Source organism: Zootoca vivipara, chromosome 2 (assembly GCF_965207765.1).
Source record: "Zootoca vivipara chromosome 2, rZooViv2.hap1.1, whole genome shotgun sequence".
Lineage (NCBI taxonomy): Eukaryota > Metazoa > Chordata > Lepidosauria > Squamata > Lacertidae > Zootoca > Zootoca vivipara.
The window spans coordinates 30,192,427-30,210,992 of NC_142584.1; the positions used below are offsets into that span (position 1 = coordinate 30,192,427).

General features: G+C 47.4%; 1 protein-coding gene across 8 annotated transcripts in view; it reads right to left on the reverse strand.

Moving 5' to 3' along the window:
• EPN3 (epsin 3) overlaps nt 1-18,566 on the reverse strand; it is a 32,197-nt gene that overhangs the window by 12,523 nt on the left and 1,108 nt on the right. For 7 of the 8 annotated variants that reach the window (XM_035104372.3, XM_088663081.1, XM_035104369.3 and 4 more), the window contains exons 2-3: nt 8,509-9,205; nt 6,827-6,945 (exon numbers count right to left, since the gene is read on the reverse strand). In XM_035104372.3, the coding sequence (XP_034960263.1) occupies nt 6,827-6,945; nt 8,509-9,088 (699 nt within the window). In that variant the 5' untranslated portion in view covers nt 9,089-9,205. Of the gene's footprint in view, nt 1-6,826; nt 6,946-8,508; nt 9,206-17,678; nt 17,810-18,566 lie in introns of those variants that run through there. The other variant, XM_088663078.1, reaches the window with a different exon arrangement.

The window sequence follows — 18,566 nt, forward strand, 5'->3', positions numbered from 1 at the left end:
TCTTATTTAGCAAGGTGTTTTGTAGGGGAAGATTTAGTGACTTTTTAAAATGACTCCAGAGTTGCACACATTCTTTAAACATTGCTAAATACATAGAGAACTCAGAATGTGGATATTTCTGCATTGCAAAATTACTATATTTGCATATGTAATTGCTTCCCATTCTGATTTAAATAAAAATAATTGTGATGGACAAAGCAAGAATAAGGGACCCGGGGAAAACTGAGGCACTGCATAATATGTCCCTTGCTATATTCAAGTGATGTACTGCTAAGCCTGCTGTTTATTTTAAGAAAATACAGAAGTAGAATACACAAATCAAGATTTTTTAAAAAATGCAGAAGTAGAATACACAAATCAAGATGGGACATGAATACACTGTGGTATTGGATGCAAGTTTCGAATGGGAAGCAGAATTTTCCTGCTACTCTCCAAAACCTGAGCATTTGAGAGAGCGGGGGAAGAGTTGAAAGGCACATCAAGTATGGCCTGGGTCTTGTTGACCCTGGTAAAGCTGTCAGAGAACATGGAGCATTTAATTGTGGATTAGGGAGACCCAAATTTGAATGAATGAAAGATCATAGAAAAACTGCTCAGTGCTTTTAGACATTTTCTGCATCTGCCAGATATTGAATTACCTTTTCTAGATCTTCACTGCACTGTTTCCCATAGTGGACCTAACACCCTTAAGCCAGGCAACAGCTCCTTCCTCCACAATACACATGGAAATGCCCTCACACAGGAATTTTACTCAGGAACATAGTTTTATATTGTGTCAGAAAATCTTCCCATCTAGCTTATTAGTGTCTACACTGGCTGGCAGTGGCCCTCCAGGATTTCAGGCGGGGAATCTCTCTCAGCCCCATCTGGAGATGCCGGGGATTGAACCAGGGATTTTTCTGCATGCAAAACAGAACTCTTGCCACTGAGCTAGTGCCCTTCGCACTGCTGCTATGTAATTGGTCGTACTCGCAAGGTGAATGTTGCAAAGATAAGCGATGCTCTTATTTCAGAAATGATTAAAATAAAGGATTTATTTGTTATGTTGGCATCTTTATGCTTGCGAACAAGAAACAATCCTCCAGATAAATATGCCACTGAGTTCTTTTAGTAGCACCTTTAGATAAGGGGATGCTTATGTTGCAATAAAGGAACGTGAGCACAAAGCTAATAATACCAGTAAAGTAAAGGAACGGGACAATGCAGGAGGTGAATGTGCTATCTCACCTTGCGGTTTTTCTTTACTGTGTGAAAACTCGTTCATCACACACAGCTGAGCTGATTCAGCCTTTAACTACTGAGAAATGCCTACCCAATACAGGTGATACAAAGGCAACAAGTCCAAACTAGTTACTTGTGGAGAAGCACAATGCAGTCATGTGCTAACTTTAAGCTCTCTGAATGCCTGTGCCTAACATGATCGCCCCTAGGCAGTCATTCTAGCATACTGCCAACCGGTAGACAGCTCGTAGCTAACTTGCCAGCTGGCAGCTATTGCCAGCTGGCAGCTAATTTGGGCTCATTATTGAACGGTAAGCACAGGTAGTGAATGCAATGGTAATAAAAATGATGTGTTTGCTTGTCTGTTTTGTTACACTGGGGTGTGTGGGGTGGGGGTGGAACCCTTTAAATCCTTCACCAACTATGAAACAGTCTAGCTTTGCAGGAGGGACATTAGCTGGCAGGAACAGGCCCTTGGCTTAACTCCAGGTGAGGCACACAATAATAATGCAATTTAGTACAGGGTGTTCGCATACTGCGTTCAACAAGTGTACCATCTGTGTACACAAGCAGTTGAGCTTTGCACTCGTGCAATAACATTAAACCTATGTGCACAATAGGCGAGCTGTACAGATCAACAAGCATACACACTTTCACACAAACACATGTGTAGAGGCACCTTGTAGCTGTGATCAGTGGGACGTGTGAACAAGCCTTCAGTCTACTCTTCATCAGTCCAGTGGTCCAACCCACAATGCTATAGAGCCCTGACACTGATGCAAAAACCATTGCAAGGCTCCTGGTAATTTGTGGTGGGAACAGGCGATATGAAAAACTACGAGATCAGTATGAGGATGGCCTGAGCCCTAGCGCTTACCCCAAGGAATCTCCACTGGCACAGGGGCTGCAGAATGCTGGGGGGCCACAATAGAGTCAGTGCCAATTCAGAATGGAGCTCTGCCAGTATAATGTACAAAACAGGGAGTGAACCAATCCCTAGATACAAGGCATAAGAGGTTAGCTGAGCTTTTACGTAAAGAAAAAACCTTACAGCGAACAGAATTCATCAGTACAGGTATGTGTGTCAGCACAATTGTGTTTTCCAACAAATGTAAATCAGTCCCCAAACTAAATATTGGGGAAACGAAAGGAGGGCTTCTGGAGGTAAGAAAAGAGCAAAAGTGAGTCTACTCTAAGGAGGAAAAGGGGAAGGTGAGTTACGTTGGAGGGGGTGGGATTATAATAGAACGCACCGTGCTAAATGTGCATGTGTGAGTTTCATTTGTCATCCCCAGTATGAAAACAGAAATTGCTGTGTAGGAGAGAACAAAGGGTTATAGCTGCCATTAGGTATCACTGGCCTGTTTTCCAACTCTGCACCTAACAATTAAAACAATTAGAAGGATATGACTGCATCCTCATGATTATACCATGGGGCAGCCTAGTCATTTTGCTGCATCACTGAATGGAAGGGTTAGCCATCCTTTTCCAGGTTAAAGAGATTAAGCCTTGATAGTTACTACAGCTCTTCCGGTACTTTAGCCACACCCTCACACTGACACACTGACCCACCACCCATTCTCTGTTTGTCCTTCCTTCTGGATCCCTAGTGGGGCAGGGACTGACTGACTGGCCTGGAAGAAGGATAGCTCTGTTACCCCAAAGGTGGGCTCTTGTTTTAGAGGAATTAATCTTTGAGATATTATTATTTGTATTTGTGCTGTTGTTGTTGTTGTGTGGGAATGGACTGGGTTTGTGGCCTATCAATTAAGTCCCCCTCTAGTAAGTTTAGAGTTGTTATCACAAAGACCAACACGAAGTGTCTCCCCCACTAGGGTTGCCAGACTCAATAGAGGACAGGACTTCTGTGCCTTTAATTGCCCTGCTCTTTTTTGAGTCTGGAAACCTTAAAGAGAAACCACCAGACCCTTTGCTTGGAAATTAAACAAAAGGGTCTGCTGGTTTCTCTTTAAGGTTTCCAGACTCAAAAGAGAGCAGGGCAATTAAAGGCACAGAAGTCCTGTACTCTATTGAGTCTGGCAACCCTATCCCCCACTGGAGGTTAATAAGGAGGGGAAGGGGGATGAGGTAAGAAAAGGTTCCACATGCTGAAACCAACTGAGAAGATCCCCGAGGTAGCACTCGTGGGCCCAATGGTGCCTTTGGACACCTCCCCCAAGTCATTAATTTTCGGGGGGGGGGGTGTTCTTGCTTTTTTGGCAGTTTCCCCACCTTGAGCAGTGCCAGCTGTCAAACTGATATTATGTAGCACCCCCAGCATGTTCAATTGCTCAAAATTTGGGGACCTGGAAGAACTTCTCCCTCATCTTCCCACAATCCCACCTGCACTGCACAGACTGAAGGTGGTGGTGCAAAGGGAAGTTAGCATGAGAGTGAGACAGGAGTCTGTTGGGTGTAGCGATCAGCCCTTACATGACTAAGGAGACTCTGCTGTTAAACTAGTGTCTGAACTAGCTGTCAGTGTCACAGTCTTTTAGACTGACCCACCCTGTGGGGTTGTTATGAGGGTGAAAAGAGGAACAGGCCCCCACTTACACACCCTTGAACCTCTCGGAGGAATTGCAAAAGACAATACATTCCCGTCTTTGAATTTCATCTCCATAACTCATCAAGGAACACACAGCAGCAAGTCCTAAGGCCTCCTCAGTCAGATAGACTGTTTAGTTGGCACTTGTGTGAAATGTGCAAATGGACTCTGGTGTATCCAAGCATAAAAGGGCACACTGCAGGCATAATTCAGTGAGACTAGAAGATCCTTACTTTCAGGAGCAGAGGGGAAAAATTACTCTGCATGACAGAGGATGGCCCAGGTAGGTGGGAATGCTGTCACTTCCACTTGGCTGTGCAAGTTTGTTAAGGACACAAATAGCCTTCCCTTCCTCCCCTGCCTGGCTTCTTCACAGTGGCGGAAATTCTGAGAGCTGAGATTCCGAGAGTTCCCTTGCTCCAGAACAGACACCCTTCGCCCTTAGAAATCTAACACCTTTAAGGTCTTTACCCCCAAACACAAATTCGCCCTTTAGGACACTTCATTTCATTGTGCTCAGTGCTCATAAAGCAATCCTTATAAGCAAGCTCTTTCCCACTCTAGTTCAGTTTCTTTGCACTCCAATACTTTAATTTCCGAATCTCATCTCTGAGATGGTGCTCCTGCTCAGCTAATGCCTTGATAAGCTGTCTCTTAAGGCTTGGGTTCCATTTCCCTCAATGAAGCTCATGGATAATTGGGCAAATCACTCACCAAATTAGAGTAGGCCCAAAAGACCTGTGGTACTCTTCTATGGGAACAGAAGGAGTATATTGGGGGGGGGGAGGGGTTGCCTTTGAAAGTTATCTCTCAGAAATTCTAGGAATCCTGTTCCCAGAATGCCAGGTTGACACAGGAGCTGTTCCCCAGCCTTTCAACTAGCTACGCTGACAGAGAGAAGTGATGTTGAAATTGACCGATTTCTCCTAGAGCTTCTCTTAGCTATCAAGCAACCCCTATAAGTACCGGTAAGCAAACAATGGCCATATATCCATCAAGCCCAGGGAGCAATATATTATTATTAAAATGAAATGCAGTAGATGGTGGTCTGTACTCTGTGAGACGGCTTCATTTAAAATAATGTAGACTCAGATTAAAGGCTTGTGCCAAGTTTCCCATGAAGATACTTCTCATGGCCGACATCCAATATCCATGATGAGTTATTGTTACATCTTAGCATGGCTAAGATGAAGATTATTGTTACAAGAAGAATATCCAAAGCTGGCCATGGACATTTTTGCAGATGAAGCAAAATAATCAAAGTGTGCCCAATGGAGACGTGATAATTAGGCTCCCTAAGAGACTAGGATGTGAGCTGGCTTTAGCAACGTGTGTGGTAGAGACAGGAGTGCTTATGTATTTTTTCAAGGAAACAGGTCTTCACAAGAATATGCTGGTGAGATACTTTCAGTCAAAGCTTGAGAGAAGCATGTAAGCCGTTAAGTGTGGGATCCCAGCCCCTTCAGCCGACATTTCAAGACCAAGGCAGTCTTTCCCTTGCCACCTTCATGCGTCTCCAATGTCACTACTCGTGTCACTTGACATAAGAAAGGCCCTCAGAGCTAATCTTGTGTTTGGTGCATGTAAACAAATGCTTGGGCTACCTCGAAAGGGAGAAGCAGATCAGCTGATAGGAAGTCTGCTCGTGGAAAGCATACAAAGGGACTAGGTCGCTGGACTGCAACGGTGAAAGTCATTTCAAATTAAGCAAAACCAAAAGAGCGGATTCAGAGCTTAAGAAGCGACACCAGTCAAAGTGGCAGATGATGATCGCAAGGGCCGGCTCTAAGGCAAGGCTGGGTGGCGCAGGGTGCCAGGGCGCAGGGCTGCCAGGGGGCGCCACATGGCTGTGCCCGCCAGACAACCGCAGTGGGAAATGGGGCGTGGGGGGCGCCGGAGCGATCTTCGCACCACGGCGCCCGGGCGCCCGACATGCTTAAGATGGCCCTGATGATCGCTTCTCTGTCAGTGCTTCTTTCTATCGTCCAAATGAGAACTTGCACAGATGAATTGCAGAGGCAAGAGGAGTGGGCATTAGGAGAAGCTCTGGAAACAGAATGTGAAAGTGCAACATTTGATTTAGCTGCATGGTGGTGAGTGAAGTCCTTCGTTGAACCTCCATTTGCAGAGCACAAAACACAATGAAAAGGAAGTGTGCATTCCCTTTCCCTGTAAAGTATCCAGAAGCGCCAGCTAAGTGCTACATTGAGCCTCAACCAGCACCCAAAAGACCTACATACATAGTTCACATTGGGCTATGTTCTGTCCCTGCCACTTGCAATGCCTAAGAGAAATAGCTGCCTGCTGATAGCTGCCATGAAAAAAAAACAGCAGGCACAGTTAAAAACATTAAAAGCCTAAGTGAGAGATTCCTGCATATAAGATCACTGCTGCAATCCATGAAGCACTGACCCATTGTAATAGCCATTCCTTTCCATGTCGGGTGCATTGCTCCCAGACCACACAAACAAAGCTCCAAAAATGCACTACAAGCTACACAAAATTACTCAAAAGGAAGTCCAACTGAGATCAATGGGGCTTACTCTCAAAACAAGTGCACATAGTATTGGTGTCCTAGTCCTTTACCTATTTTCATTAAATATGAGCCTCAAAGGACCTTCATCATGAAGAAGGGAAGATGGAAGGTACAGGCTTCCGCTCCGTCTATAATAGCTTTATCTTCCTGATTTAAAGCACACTCGAGTCTACCGTCGAAAGGTGAATATGTGCCCGCAGTATAAGAATGCTAAATCAACAAAGCAATAAATCCCCATCATCCTGATGTCCTGAGATGATGAGGCTTACATGGAGCAGCCAATAAGAGATGGGAGCCACACTTAACAGCAGTGGGAAACATCCACAAATCTCTAACATGCCTTTCTTACTGATAGTTTTCCACTGATTTAGAGGCTGGGGACATGTGGCCCTGGAGATGTTGTTGAGCTCTAACTGCCATCAGCCCCAGCCAACTGGTCAGTGATGGTGCATGTTGAGAGTCCAACCCCTTAATTAAACCACTGGTTTAAAACAACACCTAGAAGGAAGCTGAAACATTACCTTCTCTGCTTCTTCTCGACTCATGGCCAGGGCAAGCTGGAGCTGAAGCTCCTCCTCTCCAGTCGTCTGTGGCCTTGCCTGCTCCAGGTCAGAATTGAACCGGGGGGATGAGGAAGAGGCTGAGGGACAAGGAAGAGATGAATTAATGCTGCAATGAGCCCAGCTTGGGGGCTGCTGAATATGGTCCATAGCCGTTCCAGAATCTGGCATTTGCCTGGGTTTTGCAACAAATGGCCTTTCCCATTCTACCCCCCCTCCCCTCCTTTTGCGGAAATGTGGAGGCCAAAAGTTTGGTGGTCTCCAAGGATTGGGTACCTGTTCCCCTTCAGATGTTTGGACTCCAGTTCCCATCAGCCTCAGCCAGCACACCCAATGGTTGTAGTCCAGCAACATCTGGAGAGCTTCCGGTTCTACATACCGAACAGAGGACCCTTGTAACAATCACCCCAATCTCATTCTTATACTTGCCCTACCTGCATCAAGAGACTGATTAGCCCTGTTGCTGCAGTGACATGAATTTCAATCTCAGTTCACTGAGGCATAGGTAATGCCAAGGTGGAAATCTATTGTGTAGATTGGCCCCCAAAGACCCCTTCACAAAATTCTTAAATCAAAGGTACTTCTTTGTAGGAGTTAACACGAAATCCATTTGTAGATTTTAATGTGTGGTGATAGCATATGTGTAATGTGCACACTTTAAAAAGCTGCAGTCCATTACCATTTAGCACAAGCATCCCCAAACTTCGGCCCTCCAGATGTTTTGGACTACAATTCCCATCTTCCCTGACCACTGGTCCTGCTAGCTAGGGATCATGGGAGTTGTAGGCCAAAACATCTGGAGGGCCGCAGTTTGGGGGTGCCTGATTTAGCACTATCATGCTGCGTGATTATCTGCCTGTGCATTGCATGTCATTTCCATAGGAGAATCTCCTTTTTAAGAACTGCATAATACATGGGTGGGGAATCTGGCCTTTGATGTTGTTGGGCTCCGACTCCCATCAGCCCCAGACAACATGGCCAATAGTCAGGGATGAAGGGAACTGTAATACAACTGAAGCCACAGGTTCCCAATCCCTGTTGTAATGTACATGCCCCTGCACTAGCTACAGCAGGCATCCTAACACAGGACTTACAATCTTCCACCTAATCCTATTTCTCCCTGCAACTTCTCCCAAGTTCTATCTTCACAGCTAGAGGAGAATCTGAAAAATATGCATGAAGGTTCTGCTTGGAACTTGGAAAGCAGGGGGGACATTGGTTGGAGCTTCCAGAGATTCTGAAGGTAGAAATGTTAAGAAGGATTTCTGCACTCTACACAGCTCATGGTTTCTCTCTCCGTGGGCCCTTATCCATTCCACCCAGCTGCCCTTTACTTCCCAACCACAATGCTAAGTAATGGCAGGAATGGTCCTGCCAACTTTCCTTATTCGATCATAGGGAGAAACGTAGAATACCTTCCCCAGAATGTGTATCTTGAAAACTGCACACATACTTATTCTGCTCCACCCACATGACCAGGTGCCCCAACAACTCCACACCTGGGAAACTCAAGACCATTCACAAATGATACGAGGCATTCATCCAGACTGCTCCACTGGCAAAGGTGGTGGTCAGAAATGCAGCCACAAATCTTGATCCACCAAAGACAAGGCAGCTCGCCCATGTCACACTGTACTACTCACAATTAAAGGAGGACGGAGACTCTCTTGACCTGCCATAGTCTTCTCCGTACTGTGACGCCCGCCGCCCATAGGCAAGCTGCTGGCTGTTGCTGCTGCTAATCCCCATGCCTTCAAGGGACATCCGCTCTTTGGTTTTCAGGGCATAGGCTCTCTCCTGCTTCAGTCTCTCCTCATCCTTCAGCAAGCCCATCACTTGCTTTACCTTTTCCCGGACATTGATGCCCTGGTCCTTGCCATCGCGGTCTATGTACTGGAACTCCTTTAAGGTCTGGATGGTGTACAGGTTCTCCCGGCACTGGTGAGCCACCTTCTCTGAGCCAGTTTTGATGAGGTAGTCCAGAAGAGTCAGTGCCTTGTAGACATGGCGCCAGTTCTTGCCACTGTCGTTCAGCCGCCTCCAGATCATGCCCATGACCTCGGCAAATGCCACGGTGTTGAAGGTCAGGTCTGCAATCTCGGACATCAAGGAGCTCGGGGGGCCCCAGGGGTCATTGGAGGTGGCCTCACGCACCTTGATCTCTGCCTCAGAGTAATTGTGCACAATGTTTTTCACCTGCCGGCGCAAGGCAGAAGTAGTCATGGTTGTGCCCCGGAGGAAGATCTCACCTTGCAGAAAGGAATGGCTGGATTGGAACCCAGATGGAGAATCAAAACCTTGGTGTAATCAATTAAAAAGATGCTGATTCTTCAGGTTGATCTGGGGGGGGGGAGGCAATGAGATATGCATTAGGGCTGTTGACCAGTTCATTTTAGCCAGTAGATTTGTTGGCATCCACCTCAGCAGAAAGAAGTGCTAACACCATTCTTAGACTATTTAAAAGGAAAGGTGCTGGCTTCCTTCCTATGGCCTTAAAAGTCTTTCAGGCGAAATCTCTGGCCCAACTTCTTTATGGTTCACAAATTGGACTCTGCCAATCTTAAGATTCTCGAAACAGTTCAATCAAAATTTCTTAGATCCCTATTCGGCAACCCTAAAAGCACATCTAATGTAATATTAAGACAAGAGGCAGGAATGCCCAGAGTTGAATTAAAAGTCTGGGAACAAGCAATATCCCTCTGGTTGAAAATTCATTATAACCCAAAGGGAATGTTATCTCATTTCTTTTATTCCGCTGGACCTGTATTTTAAGTATTGTATATTGACTGTTAAAACCCCATATCAGTTGCTTTTATTGTTCATGTAGAGAATTATGCAGAATTTCTGGTTTAATATGCTGGCTGTTTGCCGTAATAAACATTGACTTGACTTGACTTGATTTGTTGGCATCTGTCTGTCTCAGGAGACTATGGAAGAGTGCACCTTCAGGGGTAAAGTCAACCCTGCAAATGGGACAGACATGTTTTATTGCAGGTGGGGCAGTAAAGGCTTTGACCAGTAAATCAATACATGTAAATCAGAATATTCATTTACCTACAGAGACAGATTTTCTTCCCCTCATATAGAGCCAATGCATAAGGGGGGGGGGAGGGCCTGTGAGAAGTGTGGTCTAGGGGAGTTTTGAGAGCCAGACCAAAAGGTCTGGAGGCCTACATTTGGCCCCTGGGTCTGATGCCCTACAGGGAACAGGCAGTAATAAATTATAGCGGCTGAGCAACCAGAACAGCTAGTTGCATCTCTTAAGGCTGCAGAGTTAGATAGCTGCAAACTAAGTGACTGCCCCAACCTCTCCAAGTTGCAAACTACAACCAGGTTTATTAAAATGAAGAACTAAATGGGCAGTCCCACCTCATCCTCCCATTCTGTAACAACTGATGCATCTGTTGGGCTGGTGTGCCATTTGCAACAGAAGTTTTGTGTTGCAATTAAAGCAATCTCTTTGGAAAAAAGAGATGGGGAGAGTGAGACTCATTTGCAATCATGAACTACAGTATTCCAAACTTTGGAGGTTCAGGATTGTTTGTGGTTCACAGTAAAAACAAATACAGTGACAGGGAAATAATCCCCCTGATCAAGCAAATGTATTCACCTGTCTGTAAAATACAAAATACAAATGGTGCAGGTGTGGGTGAACAAAACCATTTGCATTGCAATGTTCATCCAGGCCCTGCGGAATTGACTGGATTCCACCTTTTAATACAAATAGGGCTACTAATTCACACGTGAAGCATCTTGCTGCAACCCCAGAGCTGGATATGATTTGAAATGAAAACCAATATGATTTTCAGAAAGAGTTGGGTTGGGGTAGGCATCCAAAATATCCAATAACCAAGCTGGACTCCATCCATTGCAACCAACTGTTCAGCATCTAATATGCCACTGAGCATAGGAGTGTGCATTATGGAGCATGCATCACATGACTTTTTGCTTTCCAAATCTATCTCGGATCATTCAGAGCAAAACGCCTTGTGGCTGAATTTCCCCGAGGAAATTCAGCTTCAAAATTAAATATCAAATCTGATTTTTTTAAAAAAAGGCTAAAGAACTAGTATCTAGAGTGAGTTAATTACCAAGGTTTCTCTCTTGCGGGGGTTCATGATGGGTTACAAAATCTCTTTTAAAAAAAACTACCGCAAAAAAATGCAAGAATATTATGTAAAATCTTAAGATAAAGCCCTGCAAAATACAGAACTGCGATGGAAAAAATAATAATCAATGTCATCACATTTTATTTATAAAGAGCCTAAAATGACTAGGTGCTGTACAATACTTTAGAAGGAGAAAATTCCTTGCCAGTAGGCTAATAATCTATAACACAATAAGAAGAGTGAGGGAATGGATGGAGAAGAGGGGAGGGAGAGATGCACAAAACCCTTCATTTGCTTGGGATGCTCTCATCTGGGACTTGTCCTACTTGAGTCCATGAGAGATTCATTCAAATTTCACAAACAAATCTCCCCCTTTACCTTGAACTTCACTTGCCCTGCTTTTTCCTCTTTCTTTCTCTGTGTTGCTGATTTATCAACAGGCCACAAAGAAGGGAAGGATGAATGGGGGAAATGTTTAGTTGCCTTTTCCTATCCTGCCCCCCCCCCATGCCAACAAACACACCCACACCTATTTTCGCATACTTCACACTTGAATTCCCATTGAAACCAGCAAGGGTGAGCATGGTCAGGAATCAACACTCTTGCAAGCACCTGGCTGACCGTAGCTCCCTGGCCATCCTCCTGTTCTCCATTGTAACCTGCTTACTCACCTGCCTCTCACTCTGCCCCAGCACCCTCATTTGGCTCTCAACCTGCTCAGTAAGCCGGTGATGGTAGCAATGGTGAGGACCAAATGGAGACCCAGGGGCAGCTTGGGGAAGAGGGAGTGCGCCTTGCACAAGCGCCCTTCAGAACCTGGAAATCGGTACTGGGATTCTAACGAAATCAATAGGAAATTCATGCCATCATTATCGTGGACCAAGTGACAAGAAATTGCTGCCTGTGACTCAGCATCACCAAGCAGCCGTAGGCTGCTTCCAGATGGGTGGGCTCCTAGTGCTATCCAACCATTCCTTTCCATTTTAAGCTATGAGTGGGATTGCACATGATGCACCAAACGACCAGGAGCATTGTGCTCATGTTCTGACTCCACCAGCAGGTGTGATGAACTGTTGTAGGTGGGGCCATGTGTCGCTCAACACACATTTGTGATAACTATTGTGGTGGGTTCCATTTTAAGACTCTGCCTTCGTTTTATTTTTAATCAGTGTTTTAATTGTTGCTAAACCGCTTCACCGGCTATTTGTTACAAAAGAGTGGTGTGGCGGGGGACAGTCACAGAGGCGGGGAGGAAAGTTGCTGGCGGTTTTTAATGGCTAGGAGTGGTCGGGAGCGCAGGCGACTACTATGCTGCAGTCTGCTCCTATGCCCCGCTCCCAAGGCCTGGCCAGATTGGCCAGAATTCAAATTGCTGGCCAGCAGGAACTCCCAATGTGCCATGTGGCCAGCCCAGGGATTACCCAAATGCCAGCCAGTTGGATGAACATTGCCCCCAGGGGTCTTGGAGCCTGACACAATGGGCCACAACTGCCACCCACCCCCAACTGGGTAATTATGTTGCATCAAGTATTTTCCAGTGCATTTTCCCATCACTTACGCTCATCCTTATTGAACAAAGTCCAATATTTGCAAGGGGGGAGTGGGTTTGTTTCCCCAATCAGCTTTTGTTGCATGAAAATATTGACAGTTTGGAACTGCAAGCACTTTTCATGCAGCCCAGCAGGGCAAACCAGAGGTTTGTCCGGGTGTGGTTGAGCACCCTAGAACATGTCCCACACTCTTCTACAAAATGCAAGGATTCCACAGCCAATGCATGGTTGTGGGGCATGGCCCCTTGAAAAGTTGAACAAATGTAGTCCATTGAGCCACAGGGGAAGAGACAATCCCAGGTCACATCCACACCATCTATATTTAAAACACATGGCTCTCCTCCAAGAATCCTGGGAAGTGTAGTGTGTTTTTTTTATGGGTGGTGGGAATTGTAGCTCCCAGTTCCCAGGATTATTTGAGGGATGCAATGGCTGTTAGAGTGGTCATGAGAGTGTTTTGGATGGCTCAGACAGGCCAAGCATGTGACATACCTCAACGAAGGAAGGCAGAATCTTCAATATGGCACCAGGAAACTTTCCTCCCTGTTTATAGCTTGTCAATCAATCAGAGCCTCAGTAACGAAGCAATACCCATCTGCTGATTCATGGCTCCATCATCTCTTCCATGAACACACTTCAGGGTGAATCATTTGCACAACATGAAATCACGACATTTAAGAAATGCTGCAGCAGTTTTGCAAGACCCAAAACTCCAGCCACCAGAAACAGAGTGACACCATCTGCCCTTCAGTTTCAAATCTACCCTTTTGCCACATATTTTAAATTCTTGCCATCATCCTAAAATAAAATGTTGGGGAACACTCAAAAGAGTTTTAAGAAATCTGGATTTCTATTTCTTTTTTTGTTGTTGTTCCCAAATGTAGGAAACTGACCAACCTAGCAACGTTTTTCTCCAGGGTTACTGTAAATAGATCCAAAGCAAGCCACTAAGGACTGGACTGGCTGGGGACAGATCACCCCAACCCTGTTTACAGTGGTACCTCGGGTTACAGACGCTTCAAGTTACAGGCGCTTCAGGTTACAGACTCCACTAACCCAGAACTTTGCTTCAGGATGAGAACAGAAATCGTGTGGCGGCGGCAGGAGGCCCCATTAGCTAAAGTGGTAACCTCAGGTTAAGAACAGTTTCAGGTTAAGAACGGACCTCCAGAATGAATTAAGTTCTTAACCCGAGGTACCACCGTAGTTCCTAAATTAAAACCCCCTAGAGAGAAGTCTCTCTGAAATGCAGTTGCTTCATCATCACCATGATTTCAGATGTTGCCGTCTCAAATGAGTCAAAATTCAAGCTTCCCTTACACACTCCGTTTCCCCTGCTGACTGGAAATGCATGCCCATAAAACACACACCCGGGAAGTTTGTGCATGGCTCTTCAAACCAAAAGAATGACTCACATATCCTACTCCTCTCTAGGGGAACAGCTCCACCCTTTGCAGTAGGCATGACCTGACTGTGTCCACTTTTCTAGGTGAGGAACAAGCCATCATCCTTCTCCACCCTAGTGACGGTAAGCATCCCTGACAAGTGAGTCAGGAAGAGAGAATCTAGAGACTGCCTGCGTATGGCTTGCAGAGTTTCTTTCAAGACATTTCCCTGTATTGATTGCTCTGCACAATCCAACCCACTTACTGTTTTTAGATCCTGAGTGGAGCTTGCGCGCCAGGAAAATGACTGCAGCCAAGCACAGCAACTCACAGAGGGGGTGAAAGGAACACACCATTCCACTAAAACTTAAAAAGGAGGCTATGGGAAAGGATACTGCAGCCACCAAGCTGACCTGCACTGAAGCCAAATAGGGGGGCCACTGCCTGGACTGGCATACCAGTGGCCATGACCAGACAGCGAACAGCACACAGCAGGTGATGGCTAATCGAGCGGTCAGCATGTTAGGTTGTAAAGTCTGGGTTTCTGAGGTGCTTTGTGACTGTGTGTGTGTATAGTGGTACCTTGGGTTACAAACGCTTCAGGTTACAGACGCTTCAGGTTACAGACTCCACTAACCCAGAAAGAAGTACCTCAGGTTAAGAACTTTGCTTCAGGATGAGAACAGAAATCGTGCAGCAGCAGCAGCAGCAGCAGCAGGAGGAGGAGGAAGCCCCATTAGCTAAACTGGTACTTCAGGTTAAGAACAGTTTCAGGTTAAGAACGGACCTCCAGAACGAATTAAGTTCTTAACCCGAGGTATATATATAAAGGTAAAGGGGCCCCTGACCATCAGGTCCAGTAGTGTCCGACTGGGGTTGTGGCGCTCATCTCACTCTATAGGCCGAGGGAGCCAACGTTTGTCCGCAGACAGCTTCCGGGTCATGTGGCCAGCATGACAAAGCTGCTTCTGGTGAACCAGAGCAGCGCACGGAAACGCCGTTTACCTTCCCGCCGGAGCAGTCCCTATTTATCTACTTGCACTTTGATGTGCTTTCGAACTGCTAGGTGGGCAGGAGCTGGGACCGAGCAACGGGAGCTCACCCCGTTGCAGGGATTCGAACTACCAACCGTCTGATCAGCAAGCCCTAGACTCTGTGGTTTAACCCACAGCGCCACCTGGATCCCTGGATATATATACAGGGGAAATAAAATTATCTGGGGAGGCCCTTGAAAGCCGTAGGAGCCAACTTGGCTGCAAGCTGATTGCAGTTCAGGGGTGTTTGTGGCCTACAAAGGCGGCACAGACTGAAGGGAACATGGTGGCATGTGGGGGCAGCGGCCTTGGGTGGCCCAATGCAGCAGATCATGTGCGAACTCCAGATACCAACATTCTCCTTCTGTCTTTGACAAGGTTACCGATAAGGTTCCGCCTTATGAAAGCTCCTGCTGCTGCTGCTCCTTCTCTTCCTCCTCCTCCTCCAGCAAACACTAAGTTCATGCTGATGAAAGCGTCCCTAGAACATAAGTCTTGGGTCAGGAGGAGGACATTCCTTTCTAGCAAACACCTGGCTCCAACCTCCAGAGGAGCTCCCAGGGTCAGACTCAGGCAACTGAGTTAATTAAGGCTGTGAAAGGCACCCATTAAAGAAACGTCCCGGGCATTTTTCAATCACAACGTGTAGAAAGAAAAATCTCTTGAGAGCTCAGAGGCAGGGCCTAGTTGCACAGCCTGCTTTTGATTGCATAGGTCAGGGCAGAACACAGGCAATTGTCCTCTCTTCCTGTGTCCTTGAGCATGTGCAAAGTGCCTCATCCTCACCACATCTGAAGCTGGGGGGGGGGAGAAGGGTAGGTGGGTGGGAAGTGTTTGTGTGGGAAAGCCCATGACCCTCAGGGTTCAGCATGAGCCCTCGGCCTCGAAGTCTCTGTTTCAGCCCCGGTGGGAGGAGAGGGAAAAGAGAGGAGAGAGTGTTTGTGTTTGGAGAACTGCCAAGGGTGTTAAGAGCAGTAAGTTTTATCGAACACAATATCCCCAGGAACACAAAGAGAGGGAAACAGAAACCGTGCAATAGATAAGACAGCAGCACCAGGCAGCTACATATGAAATTACTGCAGTGACCTTGACTGAAAGAAATGGTCAGGTGTGGAGGGCATGCGAAGGAGGACTAGCACTCACTGCCCAGGGAATGCCCAAAGTCCTAGCTTAAGTTAAGTGACACAATTCAGAAGAAGAACCACCTGAGCCTACACTGCAGCAAGACAACCCAGGCTGTATGGTGAGCCAAGGGTTCCCAGGTTGCTGCTGCTTGCAACAAACCAGACACGGCACAGCTCTTGCACAGCTCCCAGGCAACAGGGCTTGGTCAGGAGAACTTCCTGCTAGACTGGGCCCATCATCATCCCTGCTGGGTTTCCACAACACCCTCTTAACTGCATATAAGTATTATTACTAGTAGCAGGAATAGGATGCATTCTGTGTTTCATTTCCAGGGACACTAAGAAATACTCCAACTCCAGAGATAGCAAGGGGAAAAACCTGAATGGAGAAAAGGTGGTAAGATGGGGGTGGGGAGTAACATTTGCACAGGACCAGCCCTTGTTACCTTTGCCTCTCTCTTTCTTAACCCCCCTTAGTTGTCTTTCCCAATAAGCTGGAAAAGTATAAAACTGTAAGCTCATCAGGGCAGAGACCAGCCCTGTTGTTCTGTTTTTGTTTTTCCTTTTGTTTGTGCCACTCTGTAAAGCGAGGCAAGCACTGATTCGAATATGCAATTACAACAGAGGAAGGAAAGAAGCAAAACTCTGTTGGGGAAGGAAAGAGATGGGGCAGCAAACGGCTATGCGAGGGGGTGGAGGAAGCAAGTTCTCCAAAAGACCCTGAAGGATGGACTGCACTGTAGGAGGCTGCAGGGAAAGAGGGTCACAGGCCATCCATTTCAAACATCCTGCTCTACAGCTGACCCTCCTTTTCTCTCCGATGCAGTTTATTTCATTTATTTATTTCATACGATTTATATGCCACTTGATTGCAAAACAAAATAACAACAATAACAATGCACCCCTCTTAATTTTTCTAATATTTGGGAACATGAGAAGCTGCCATCTAGGTTAGTGTTGCCTGCACTGACTGGCAATGGCTCTCCAGGATTTCTGGGGGTCTGAATTTGAGGGGTTCTGCATACAAAGCAGCGCACGGCTCTGCCACTGAGCTCTGCCCTATAACTGTGCCCAGGGAGTGAGTCTCCATCTGGTGTGGTGTTGCCAGAGATGCTCCCACAGAAAAGTAACAGGGAGCCTTCTTAGTAGTCCACCCTTCACCGGCCTGGTGCCCTCTGGGTGCTTTGGACCACAACTATGGAGCTGGGAAAAGTCAGAATCATCAGGAGGATGCCAGTTTGGCGAACAGTGAAGAAGGCAAGTAGCCAGTGAAATAGTCCCACTCCCCTCTTTAATATGTACAACAAAAGTGTAATCTGAACCTCAAATTTAACCTGACCTGGGAAAGAAAAGGACCAATCTGAGTGGGATAGAAGGGACTTGAGCTTTAATAAAGTGGGGTGGGGTGGGCAAAAGATTGAAATGGGGCGCCGGGTTGGCAACAGGACCTGAAAGGAAACTTTCACAGCCTGATTTGATTCATCAAAGCGCCGGGTGGGAGGCGGGCGAAGCCCCAGTAGAAGACTCTCTGGTGCTCTGTCTGTCTGTCTCTCTGTTTGTCCTGCCTTCCACCCAAGTGCTTCGGGACCCCCAAGCCTGGCACTGACTTACCCCCTTTCTTGCTCGCGCGACCAGGCGGCAGGCAGCCCTTTCCAGCACTGCTAGCCAAAGCAGCCGGCATTACATAATCCTGCTGAATCTTCCTACGATCCCGACCTAGTCCCTGTGCGAGCGAGCGATCGAGCGCCAGAGAGGGGGGAGGGGGAAGAGAGAGAGAAGGAAAGGTGTGCGGGGGGTGGTGGTGCCCGTGTGCGCGGGCGCGCGCGCCTACACACACCTTGAAGAAATCCTGGGGAGTTCGGAGGCGGCAGCTGCTCTCTGGCAGAGGCCCGATCTAACCCATCCAAAGGCGCGCGACCTGCGTGGCTTTGGCAGGGCGCTGGAGCATGCAGGTGGCGAGAGAGGGGAGGCGGGGAGGGGAGAGAGACGGAGCGAGGCGAAACGGGGTGTGTGTGTGTGCAGAGCACAGACTGCCCACCTCGCGGGGTAACCTCCTGCTGCTGCTGCTGCATCTGGGTAAGGAAAAGGGGACTTCTCCCTCGTGCGCGCACACAAGAGCACCAGAGCAGCACCCCCCCCCATTTTAAGCCAGGTCTCCCTGCTCGCCACCCCACCCCTCTGCGGACCAGGAAACTTCAGCAGGCGGCGGCGGCGGCGGCGCAGTGCGAGGAGCCCAGCGGGGGCAGCAGCTCGGCTTTGCCAAACTCGCGATGACAATCAAAGCAGGCTTCACTGCAGTCAGGAAAGCGCGCTCGGCGTCCAGAACTTTCCTCTCTCCCCCGCCCCACTTCCTCCTCCTCCTCCGGGCTACCTTTTCGAGGCTGAGCCTCCTCTCTCTGCTGCCCCCCACCCAGCGCCATCCTCCTCCTCACTCCAGAGGGGTCCGCAGCACTGCCGCCCGTCGAGGAAAGGCGCAGGTCGGCAGGGCGACCATTCACC